Source organism: Bufo gargarizans, chromosome 1 (assembly GCF_014858855.1).
Source record: "Bufo gargarizans isolate SCDJY-AF-19 chromosome 1, ASM1485885v1, whole genome shotgun sequence".
NCBI classification, from domain to species: domain Eukaryota; kingdom Metazoa; phylum Chordata; class Amphibia; order Anura; family Bufonidae; genus Bufo; species Bufo gargarizans.
The window spans coordinates 350807108-350820326 of NC_058080.1; the positions used below are offsets into that span (position 1 = coordinate 350807108).

General features: G+C 42.8%; 1 protein-coding gene across 1 annotated transcript in view; it reads right to left on the bottom strand.

Annotated features, from left to right (window-relative positions):
- The window catches only part of ATCAY (ATCAY kinesin light chain interacting caytaxin), a 120546-nt gene extending 107595 nt beyond the window's left edge, over nt 1-12951 (bottom strand). Inside the window, exons 1-2 of the mRNA XM_044282749.1 lie at nt 12648-12951; nt 10535-10669 (exon numbers count right to left, since the gene is read on the bottom strand). Coding sequence (XP_044138684.1) covers nt 10535-10617 — 83 coding nt within the window. The 5' untranslated portion in view covers nt 10618-10669; nt 12648-12951. The remainder of the gene's footprint in view (nt 1-10534; nt 10670-12647) is intronic.
- Nucleotides 12952-13219: the final 268 nt, after the last annotated feature.

Below are 13219 nucleotides of genomic sequence, written 5' to 3' on the forward strand. Positions count from 1 at the left end.
CTGTTTTGGCAGTTATTGAAATCACAGTAAAGCTGTTCCGGAGTGAGAGCTTCTTGTTGCAGTGGCTCTCCACTCTGACTAATAGAGGGGGTGTCCTCACTAGGGAAGCCATTGGGAGATACAGAGATGGGACAGGCTGAAACTCAATCAGTCCGACTACATTGTTTCCCGAGATAAGCTGCAACAAATCAAGTCACCCTGTTCTAACCATAGACATTTGTTTCCAAAATAGAAACACTGAAAAATGATGGTAAATTAGCACCATCATTACCAAGTTGCATCAAGAACTGCATGTTGTCAGCTGCCCAAAAGAGGGCCTAACGAAGACCATTCTGGAGCACTAGGTTCACACCACATTTGGGTTTATATGCTGGAAAATTCTCTTGATGCATACAACATACAGTATACTGCCCATACATTCTGGTTAGCCAAACATTTACACAGAATCATCACCATGACTTAGGTTTTTATAAAGTATTGAAAGGCACCATACAGTAATTCAAACCATGAAAACAGATCTTGGGCACCACAGCAACTGGAACAGCATTGTTTAACCACCTAATTGTTCTGCCCGAGCTCAGCTTGAGCAGTCGGGAAAAGTGCTTAAAGGGGTTATCCAATCCTAACCCCCCCCCCATATCCTGGGCCCCTCACACTGAATATACTTACCCAGGTCCCCGCTCCCTGCACTGCTCCTGGTCCCTGCACCTCCGCTGCTGCTTCTTGCTGTGCACAGATGAAAACATGCACGGGGGCAGCCAATGGCAGACGGGGACAAGGACGAGCCTCCCTAGCATCGTGTTTGATACTAGGGAGGCTCGTCCCCACCTGCCATTTCTTCTCACCCCCGACACTGGAGAAGCAGCAGCAGTGGTGCAGGGACCAGGAGCAGCGCAGGGAGCAGGGACTGGTTAAGTTTATTCAGTGTGGGAGGCCTGGCATATGGGGAACGCTTTTATTAGGATTGGATAACCCCTTTAACTGTTCTGCCTGAACATAGAAAAAATGCGGAGCTCACGCATATATCAAATAAAACTGGAGTACTCCTATTAAAATGACCACTTTGCTCTCAAAAAATTGTCTTATATGACAATAATTTCTCTGGTATATGGAACATTCAGCCAGTTGGGTGAATCAGGCTGACTCTATTAATGTCATGTAACTTAAAAGTAACGTTACCAGATGTTGGAACCTTCCTGGTTCGGAGGTTTGCGTCTTTGTACGATCGCTGTTTTCAGATCTTCAAAGTTGCACGCGCAAGCAGCGCTTCTTTCCTGCCTCGCTTCCCAATGAACAAACTGCGATTCACCGTGGAGTCCACGTGACCACCCGAGGGAGCGGATACAGCGATCAGGATTGGTGTGGCACACTTCTGGCCGCAGTGATGTAAGACGTATGCCGGTATAATAGAGTTCTGTTAGTATAACAAACTTCAGTAGGTGTAGCAGAATTAAATCGGTATAATAGATACACTGGTCCGTTTGTTTGGCCATGCTCTGGACTCAATGCATACAGGCCTGAAACAGAGAGTGTCGGTGTGAATTCTCAGTAACAGCCAACAGGAAAATGTTCAGAGAGCTGGGTCGCATACACACTAGACGCGTTTGGGATAAATATGCTATTTACCGTATTTTTCGCCTTCTAAGAAGCACTTCCACCCCCCAAAAAGTGTAGACATGCCAGGCAGCACACAGCGGGGGATACAAGCCGGAAGAGGCCTGCATCGCATCACTGCTGATAAAGGTAATTATTTTTCTTTTGGGGGGGGGGGGGGGGGGGAGAGCTGGCACTATGGGGGCATCTGGCATTTCTTACAGCCCCATATTTTTGGGGGTGGCACTCTGGGGGTATTTATTTCTTGCCCATTTTGGGGGGGGGAGACAATGGGGGCATTTCTTACTGGCACATTGTGGGGGGCACCATGGGGGAGAGGAGCACTCTGGGGGCTCTAAAGTGGCCTTTTTTAATCGCACATGATGGGGGGGCACTATGGCAACTGATGGCACTAAGGGGGCATTTTTTGGGAGGCACTATAGGGGAGAGTGGCACTATGAGGCATTATTTGGGGGCACTATGGGGTAGTGGAGCACTATGAGGGCATTTACTGGGGCACTATATAGGGGTATTTTATACTGGCATACATTATGGGGACATTAGCTCAACTGCTGGCACTAAGCAGGGGTATTTCATGTATTGCCATATTATAAGAATAATTATTACTACTAGGGGGTATTATGGGAAGCGAGGAACATGATTACTAGTATGGGCACTATAGGGGCTTTATTACTACTAAGTGTGCTCTGGCAGAGAATGATTTCTATTAGTGGGATTTTGGGGAGGACTGTTACATTGGGGGCACCCTGGCACAGTATCAGCTTAGCACAATATTTTTTGGGGGACATTATCTTTATACTTTTAGTGTCTGGGTGCAGTTGTTTTTTAGAGCACTGTGTGCCAATAATTGTTGAAGGGGGAACTATCTGTGTGGTAGTAGTATTTCTGGGGGACTGTTTCTGTAGTATAGTATTGGGGGTGGCATGAAAGGGTGTTCAGAAGAAGATGTGAAGATGATGGAAATGTGGGAAACTAATGTCTGTTTGTTAATCTCTGCAGTGACAGGAGATGGCTGAAAAATCATCATGGCGGTCTGGTCTGAATGGAGAAGATGAGGAAAGAGAACGTCTACAACAAAATGTGACATCACTGGATGTAAGAGGTATGGGGCGCTATGTAGGAGAGGAGATGCTCTGGCTCCTCCCCCTGCCATTTGCAAAAGGAGGATTCAGAGCTGGGTGAGGACGGCCAAGATGGGCAGCAGGCCATGGGCGGGTGGCAGATGGTGGGCGGAACCACAGGTCTTTAGCAGGATTTGGGGAGGGAGGAGAGCGGAGGAGCTTCCTGGCTGTAGCCTGCTGTTTATTGTATAATGTGAAGCAGGCAGTGCAGCCAGGACAGGCCTCCCCTCTCCGTATGATGTGTAGAGACAGGCCTCAGCAATAGAATTTCAGCTGTACAGTGTTTGTTGGGGGTGGCCTATTATATGTAGGATGGGCTTTTAATAATGGGCAGGGCTAAAAATGTGCGCGGCACGCTGCGCACGCCCCATTTTTTCACTCCTACAGGGCTTTTAGAAATGGCCAGGCAAAAAGAATCAGCGTGGCACACTACGCGCGCCGCATTTTTAAATATGAAGGGGGCTTTGAGAAATGGGCTGGCAAAAGAATTGGCACAGCGTGCTACACGTGCCACATTTTTTACCTTTCAGACACCACCCCCCCCAGACAAAGTTCCTGGGTGCTCCCCTGTATGCGACCCAGCTCTCTGAACGTTTTCCTGTTGGCTGTTACTGAGAATTCACACCGACACTCTGTTTCGGACCTGTATGCATTGAGTCCATAGCACGGCCAAATGACATTGAGACGGACCAGTGTATCTATTATACCAATTCAACTCTGCTACATCTACTGAAGTTTAGACAATTGTGGATAACGGGTGGCTCACCCAACCAATACCTTGTGTAGGTGCTCAGGTTTAGCTGATTCACCCAATCAGAAAAAATGGAATATAGAAATAAATGTAGTAAAACCAGCACTCTTCACTTGATTGCCCACACAGAGCGATATAGGTACAGTCGTGGCCAAAAGTTTTGAGAATGACACAAATATTAGTTTTCACAAAGTTTGCTGCTAAACTGCTTTTAGATCTTTGTTTCAGTTGTTTCTGTGATGTAGTGAAATATAATTACACGCACTTCATACGTTTCAAAGGCTTTTATCGAAAATTACATGACATTTATGCAGAGAGTCAATATTTGCAGTGTTGGCCCTTCTTTTTCAGGACCTCTGCAATTCGACTGGGCATGCTCTCAATCAACTTCTGAGCCAATTTCTGACTGATAGTAGCCCATTCTTTCATAATCACTTCTTGGAGTTTGTCAGAATTAGTGGGTTTTTGTTTGTCCACCCGCCTCTTGAGGATTGACCACAAGTTCTCAATGGGATTAAGATCTGGGGAGTTTCCAAGCCATGGACCCAAAATGTCAACGTTTTGGTCCCCGAGCCACTTAGTTATCACTTTTGCCTTATGACATGGTGCTCCATCGTGCTGGAAAATGCATTGTTCTTCACCAAACTGTTGTTGGATTGTTGGAAGAAGTTGCTGTTGGAGGGTGTTTTGGTACCATTCTTTATTCATGGCTGTGTTTTTGGGCAAAATTGTGAGTGAGCCCACTCCCTTGGATGAGAAGCAACCCCACACATGAATGGTCTCAGGATGCTTTACTGTTGGCATGACACAGGACTGATGGTAGCGCTCACCTTTTCTTCTCCGGACAAGCCTTTTTCCTGATGCCCCAAACAATCGGAAAGAGGCTTCATCAGAGAATATGACTTTGCCCCAGTCCTCAGCAGTCCATTCACCATATTTTCTGCAGAAGATCAATCTGTCCCTGATGTTTTTTTTGGAGAGAAGTGGCTTCTTTGCTGCCCTTCTTGACACCAGGCATCTTCCAAAAGTCTTCGCCTCCCTGTGTGCTCACACCTGCCTGCTGCCATTCCTGAGCAAGCTCTGCACTGCTGGCACTCCGATCCCGCAGCTGAATCCTCTTTAGGAGACGATCCTGGCGCTTGCTGGACTTTCTTGGATGCCCTGAAGCCTTCTTAACAAGAATTGAACCTCTTTCCTTGAAGTTCTTCATGATCCTATAAATTGTTGATTGAGGTGCAATCTTAGTAGCCACAATATTCTTGCCTGTGAAGCCATTTTTATGCAACGCAATGATGGCTGCATGCGTTTCTTTGCAGGTCACCTCGGTTTAACAATGGAAGAACAATGATTTCAAGCATCACCCTCCTTTTAACAGGTCAAGTCTGCCATTTTAACCCAATCAGCCTGACATAATGATCTCCAGCCTTGTGCTCGTCAACATTCTCACCTGAGTTAACAAGACGATTACTGAAATGATCTCAGCAGGTCCTTTAATGACAGCAATGAAATGCAGTGGAAAGTTTTTTGGGGGGATTAAGTTAATTTTCATGGCAAAGAAGGACTATGCAATTCATCTGATCACTCTTCATAAAATTCTGGAGTATATGCAAATTGATATTATAAAAACTTAAGCAGCAACTTTTCCAATATTTATGTAATTCTCAAAACTTTTGCCACGACTGTATATATAATATATTTATTTGTTTATTTGTTTAGACTATGGTTATAGAAGTATGTTGTAAAAATGTCCCTTTAAGAGGGGGGGAGGGGGAGGGAATAAGTGTTGCCCTCCAAGTTCGAACTTAAAGAGGACCTTTTACTCGTATACAAACTAAAAACTAACTCTATCTGTGGGCAGAGCGGCGCCCAGGGGTCCCCCTGCACTTACTAGTATGCCTGGGCGCCGCTCCGTTCGCCCGGTATAGGCTCCGGTGTCTCAGCTCCGTCTGTTGTACTGGACTGATTTTTTTTGTAGGAGGCGTGTCCCTTGCTGCAGTGCTGGCCAATCACAGCCAGGCTATGAGCTGTGCGCTGCGATTGGCCAGCACTGCAGCAAGGGACACGCCTCCTACCAAAAAAAAAAAATCAGTCTAGTACAACAGACGGAGCTGAGACACCGGAGCTTACACCGGGCGAACGGAGCGGCGCCCAGGCATACTACTCTGCCCACAGATAGAGTTAGTTTTTAGTTTGTATACTAGTGAAAGGTCCTCTTTAAGGTGTAAATAAAAATGCATGAATTTGCAAAGATGATAAAAAAATATATAAAGTATAATATATATATATATATATATATATATATATATATACACACACACACACACACACACACACACACACACACGTCCTTCTAAAAAAATTAGCATATTGTGATAAAGTTCATTATTTTCTGTAATGTGCTGATAAACATTAGACTTTCATATATTTTAGATTCATTACACACCAACTGAAGTAGTTCAAGCATTTTATTGTTTTAATATTGATGATTTTGGCATACAGCTCATGAAACCCCAAAATTCCTATCTAAAATAAATTTGCTGAGTTCACGGTATTTATTTCTTGCCCATTTTGGAGAGGGGGCACTATGGGGGCATTTCTTACTGACACATTGTGGGGGCACCATGGGGGAGAGGAGTACTATGGGGGAATCTGGGGGCTCTAAAGGGGCCTTTTTTATTTGCACATGATGGGGGGCACTATGGCATCTGATGGCACTAAGGGGGCATTTTTTACTGGCACATTATGGGAGGAACTATAGGGGAGAGCGGCACTATGGGGCATTATTTGGGGGCACTATGGGGTAGTGGAGCACTATGAGGGCATTTACTGGGGCACTATATAGGGGTATTTTATACTGGCATACATTATGGGGACATTAGCTCAACTGCGGGCACCTGATAATGGAGGCAGTTAAGACCCCTGAAACGCATATGGTAGAGAAACAGACAGACCCACAACAAAAGTTCTAACTGGACACACTCCGTGGAGACCCTGGAAAGCGCTTCAATTCTAAGACCTTCCCCAAAGACCGCAAACTCAGTGAACGCCGAACAGACCAGAGACACATGGGACGCCAGTGACGTCACAGACACATGGGGCGCCGAAGGAGACAATCCTGCAAGGAGCATCGGCGGCTGTAACGAGCGGCATTAACGGCGAAAGGTACCTACAGTCAGGGTGTGAGCCTAACAACGTGCGGGACGACGCACTAGGCATAACAAACTGATTAATACATCAATTTTTTCATCCATTTTTTTGCACCTCTATACATCCCATGGTCCACAGTGATTGGCATACGAACAAGGAGAAAAGCTAAATATATTACTAACTGTCATCCTCCTACTGCACATTATATGGACTGAACACTGCATGGATATATTTAGAGACTCTTGAACTAGAGATCCCAGAATGATATTTCCCATTGGGTGATTAGTGTATAGAATTATATGGTAAAAGTGGTCACTGGTTGATCAATCTGCCACCTATACATCTATATATCCCCATACCTGCAACCACCCATATTAAATATACGCCTGACTACAGACGAACAGTGAAGATATCTAGATTCCTGACACAGGACTGCAAATACAAGGAATCTCCCCTTCCCCTAAAAGGGTGAAAACAAGATATGCATCTCATGCATATATATTTTTTCTAACTCTTAATTAACCTTTTTCTTAACTAACTAATTTACTCCTTTTTTATGGATTTTTTTAAAATCTGGAATATATACAGTCAGGTCCATAAATATTGGGACATCAACACAATTCTAACATTTTGGGCTCTATACACCACCACAATGGATTTGAAATGAAACGAACAAGATGTGCTTTAACTGCAGACCTTTTGGACCTTTTATCTGCTCATTGTAATTGGTATAATGGGGGAATAACACACACCTGGCCATGGAATAGCTGAGAAGCCGACTGTCCTATTACATTTGGTTCCTTAACAAGTGGGAGGCACATATGCAAACTGTTGTAATTCCTACACCGTTCACCTGATTTGGAAGTAAATATCCTCAAATTAAAGCTGACAGTCTGCAGTTAATGCACATCTTGTTCGTTTCATTTTAAATCCATTGTGGTGGTGTATAGAGCCATAAATGTTAGAATTGTGTCGATGTCCTAATATTTATGGACCTGACTGTATATATTTTTTATATACTTTATATATTTTTTATCATCTTTGCAAATTCATGCTTTTTTATTTACACCTTAAGTTCGTACTTGGAGAGCAACACTTATTCCCTCCCCCTCCCCCCCCCCCTCTTAAAGGGACATTTTACCAACATACTTCAATAACCATAGTCTGAACAAACAAATAAATAAATTATATATACCTATATCGCTCTCAGTGTGGTCAATCAAGTGAAGAGTGCCGGTTTTACTACATTTATATCTACTGAAGTTTGTTATACTAACAGAACTCTGCTATACTGGCTACATCTTACATCACTGCGGCCTGCAGTGTGCCGCACCAATCCGGATCGCTGTACCCGCTCCCTCGGGTGGTCACGTGGACTCCACGGTGACTCGCAGTTTGTTCATTTGGAATCGAGGCAGGAAAGAAGCGCTGTTTGAGCGCGCAACTTTGAACATCTGAAAACTTCAGCGATCGTACAAAGACACAAACCTCCAAAACAGGAAGGTTCCAACATCTGGTAACGTTACTTTTAAGTTACGTGACATTAATAGAGTCAGCCTGATTCAACCAACTGGCTGAATGTTACATATACCAGAGAAGTTATTGCCATATAAGACAATTTTTTTAGCGCAAAGTGGTCATTTTAATAGGAGTACTCCAGTTTTATTTGATATATGCGTGAGCTCCGCATTTTTGTATGTTAATAAGGTACGTAGTTATGCATCAATGTTTTTAAATTAATTCTTTTATCTGTTTAATAAATTTATATGGATGCAAAGATACCCTGAGCCAGCCTAATTGAGTATTTGATTACATTTTTGTTAAGCTGGTATCTGACAGGCTGGGCTCCAGTAGAATGCTGGTGTAGCTTTTCTGAAAGTTCATTTATCTTATACCCCAAAATAGTTCCTAAAAAACCTACAACTAATCCCACAAAATAAAAAAAAATTAAAGAAAAAATTAAAAAGTTATGACTGCTAGAACACAAAGGGGAAAAATATTATTAGTCCTGAAGGCAAAAATTATGTCACTAAGATATTAAAAATAGTGTTGAGCGAACTTGTGTTTTAAGTTGTCTAAAGTTCGGGTTATCGAAGTATCCCATTATGGATTATAAATTCCGTTATGGTCCGTGGTAGCGGAATCCACAACGGAATACTTCGATAACCCGAACTTTAGACGCCAAACTTTAAACACAAGTTTGCTCGACACTAGTTAAAAATGCAATGTCCCCTGAGTTGTTCACGAACAAGATTTACTGCAGACACATTAAAAATCTTCAATAAAAAAAGTGTTGGGACTGTTTAAGGTTAACATCCAATGAGTCCATGGACAAGAATGTTGACTTTGTTGCAGAAACATTTGCTACTGAAAATCTATTCTATATATGTGAATATTATTGTTTCTGGAGCATGTGCATTGATTTATGCATGCCACATTTAGATAAACAGGACAGTTGCAAATATTTCTGCATCAAATCTGTTGCTTGTTAACCTATCCCTAGGAAGAGTGCTCTTTGTTCACCAAATGGATGTTCTAACTTAGCCAGCAATAAAAAGATGCAGTGAACTTCCAATGTATGACTAAGGCCCCTTTCACACGGGCGAGTTTTCCGTGCGGGTGCGATGCGTGCGGTGAACGTATTACACCCGCACTGAATCCTGACCCATTCATTTCTATGGGGCTGTGCACATGAGCAGTGATTTTCACAAATCACTTGTGCGTTGAGTGAAAATCGCAGCATGCTCTATATTGTCCAATTTTCACGCAACGCAGGCCTCATAGAAGTGAATGGGAAGCGTGAAAATCGCATAGCATCCGCAAGCAAGTACGCATGCGGTGCGATTTGCACGCACGGTTGCTAGGAGACGATCGGGATGGAGACCCGATCATTATTATTTTCCCTTATAACATGGTTATAAGGGAAAATAATAGCATTCTGAATACAGAATGCATAGTAAAACAGCGCTAGAGGGGTTAAAAAAATATAAAATAAAAAAATTTAACTCTCCTTAGTCCACTTGATCGCGAAGCCGGCATCTCCTTGTGTCTCCTCTGCTGAACAGGACCTGCGGTGAGCTTCTGCATTAAATAGAGGTTAAGGACCTTTGATGACGTCACTCCGGTCATCACATGGTCTTTTACCATGGTGAATCACCATGGTAAAAGATCATGTGACGTACCATGTGATGACCGGAGTGACGTCATCAAAGGTCCTTAACCTCTATTTAATGCAGCAGCTCACCCCAGGTCCTGTTCAGCAGAGGAGACACAAGCAGATGCCGGGCCTCGCGATCAAGTGGACTAAGGTGACTTAAAAATTTTTTTTTTTTTTTTTTTTTTTTTTTTTTTTAACCCCTCTAGCGCTGTTTTACTATGCATTCTGTATTCAGAATGCTATTATTTTCCCTTATAACCATGTTATAAGGGAAAATAATACAATCTTCAGAACATCAATCCCAAGCCCGAACTTCTGTGAACCAAATTCTGGGTACCAAACATGCGCAATTTTTCTCACGCGAGTGCAACGCATGACAATGTTTTGCACTCGCGCGGAAAAATCGTGCATTTTCCCGCAACGCACCCGCCTCTTATCCGGGCAAAAAAACTGACGCCCGTGTGAAAGAGGCCTAAAAGTCTTGAGATTCCTTCATATGGTCTATTGGTATTTGATATACACTGGGATCTTTCAGAGTCTCTGAAGACTTCAGTAATGTCTTCAGGGGTTCTTAGTGATATTCCACCCAAAAATAATAATGCTTATAATAATTTTGTATCTAGAGTATTATGTTTGTGCTAAGCTTTATTTTATTTATAGTTTATATTCTGTTTAGATTAACCCACAATACATTTCTCCTCTGTTATACAACATCACATAAAGGCTTACACGTAAGGAACTCACTTTGGAAAGTCCTCATCCTGCCATTCTTCTTTAACTTCCACATCAACATTTTCCATACGCAATGTGGCCTCTGTGGTCCCCATCTCTTCGTACTGTTCAGCGGGTATTGCAGGAATATAAAAGCAGATTATAGCCCTAAACAAAGGATAACAAAGGCAGCTTTCATATCATTTGTCAAAAGTAAAATTAGTACCAATGGGGTAGATTTATCAAAACTGTTGTAAAGAAAATGTCACGGAAGGTGTACAGAAACTAGAAGATACAAAATGAAGATCCGACTGACTGGATCCAAAACTAAGGAACCAGAGGGTAAGCCCTGTAACAGACCTGGCTCTCTCCCTTACTGCTCAGCCTATGCAAAAATCTCTATGATAGAAGATTGCATATCCTCGTTCCTCGACTGTATGACACCTGAACACCCTATAATAGTGAGGGGACACGACCACCGGCTCCCTACACTTAATACGGAGGGAGTCAGGGTCACCTAGGATCCAGCAAACAGGAAAACAGAAATGAATGAACAAACTTATCTGTAGAAGACTCAGTAGTAGCATCCAGCATGCACACACTCCAGGAAGTTGTATAAACCGCAAAGTGATGCAGTATGGGAAGGGATTTAAAGGGATGCAATCAGTGCAAGTACATGACAGCTGAGAGAGGCTAACGAGATGAGAAAACGAAAGCAAAACAAAAGGAACCTTTAGGAGGAGGTTCTGAAGAACGTCTGTCAGAGCTTCTCAGATGTCTGGTGGTGACAGAAAACTGGCTTAGTTGCCCATAGTAACCAATCAGATTCCACCTTTCATTTTCCAAATGAGTTCTGAAAAATGTAAGGTGGAATCTGAGTGGCTGCTAAACTAAGGCAGTTTTCAATTGCACCATCTTTGATAGATTTTCCTTAATATATAAGTCTAGCACCAAATAAATCAGTACCCCATGTCCAAAAATCTAGTACCTGAAAATTTGTACTTATATATCCAGGACCCCATTAAACTATTTTAGTGAGTTCACCAGTTCATCATCACAACCACCTCTGGCAGACAGTTCCATAATTTCACTGCTCTTATCATAAAGAATCCCTTTCTATGTGCATGTAGAAATCTTTGTAGAAGACATACTGGATGTCCCTTTGTTACAGCTACAGTCTTGGCTACAAATAGATCATTGGAGAGATCTCTGTACTGTCCATTCATTAGGTCAAGTTTAAGGCCTCATGCACACGACCGTTGTGTGCATCCGCGTCCGTTCCGTCACTTTTCACAGTTTAGCAGAGGTCCCATTCATTTCTATGGAGCTGTGAAAAAAAACTGATAGTCCTCCGTTTTTTCTCTGCGTCCGTGATCCGTGATTCCAGTCCGTCAAAAAAATATTACCTGTCCTATTCTTGTCAGTGGAAAACGTAGGACGGACCCATTCAAGTCAATGGGTCCGTAAAAAAAGAAAAAAGTATGCACAACTGGTATGTCATTCGTGTCCATTTTTTTCTACAAGACCTTGGTGCAATAAAATTACACTTTTCATTAACCTTCCTTTTTTTCCCCTGTCAGACAAAAAAAAAAAAAAAAAAAAGGAAGACACAAGGAAACACAACTGAAGCAAAATCGGACACGGACCACTGAAGCCAAATCACTGACAGTGAAAAAACACTGTCGTGTACATGAGGCCTAAGGATGCACTTTTGGTTACTTCAGGTCTCAATAAACTCGCAAGGCCCTGCAATACTACTAAACTTGCTAAGGCCCTCATCACCATGCACATGGCTGACTTGTATTTGCATTATGTATTATCTTGAGCAGTGCTCATCTACTGACACTACCACTGCTCAATTTATGGGAAGAGTCTTTTTTTAATTTATATTGTCTAATATGATCTAAACATGTCAGTCATTACACATATCTGTGGTCTAATTAGAAACTTAGCACTGAATGCATACAGTATCGAATTTTCCACATGGCAGGTTTACTTAACATAACATAAGTATCCTCAGCATCAATATCCTGGTAGGACTGTCATGTAATACACTGGGCCTTATAGTTTACTCATACGATGGGGAGCATGCCTCAGAAAAATGAGGGCAGCTACAGCTATAGCATTGTGATTATTAGAGACCTACCTGTCTTCCCAGAGATTCAGTTGATTGCAAAGTAAATAATCATGGAAAATTGTTAGTAGAAACGTCTTCCATCTTAGCCCTCATCTGCCAGGAGAACATCTCTGAAACGATTCATTTACATCATAGAGAATACAGCACTTTTGTTGTGTGCTGAAAGGCCCTTGAAGATGCTGCAATCCCTCATCTTTGGGATGTGTTAGGCGAATTAGTCCTCGGCGCAGTGGTCATGCCTAGAGAATCTCCGTGCAGGACTCTGGGTCATCAGCTCACAGCTGGTACAGGTTTAGCAGCTGATGCACCAGCTATTGTGAATGTGCAATGGAGGAGACAGGAAGACGAGGAGGAGGAGGGTGATTGATTCTCCATTAGCTGCCTACCACTCCTCCCTTTTGAAAGGAAGGCAGGTCTTGATTGGATAATGCTGGCCAGCATCCTTGTAAACTAGAAAGCGCCTATCAGGCAGATAGAGCAAAGGCAAGCTTTTAGTGGCATACAGATGGTTTAACTCCTACATTGCTGAAGGTACTGATGGGCAGTGAATAACTGCTGTCTAGATGGTACAAATCTTCTAT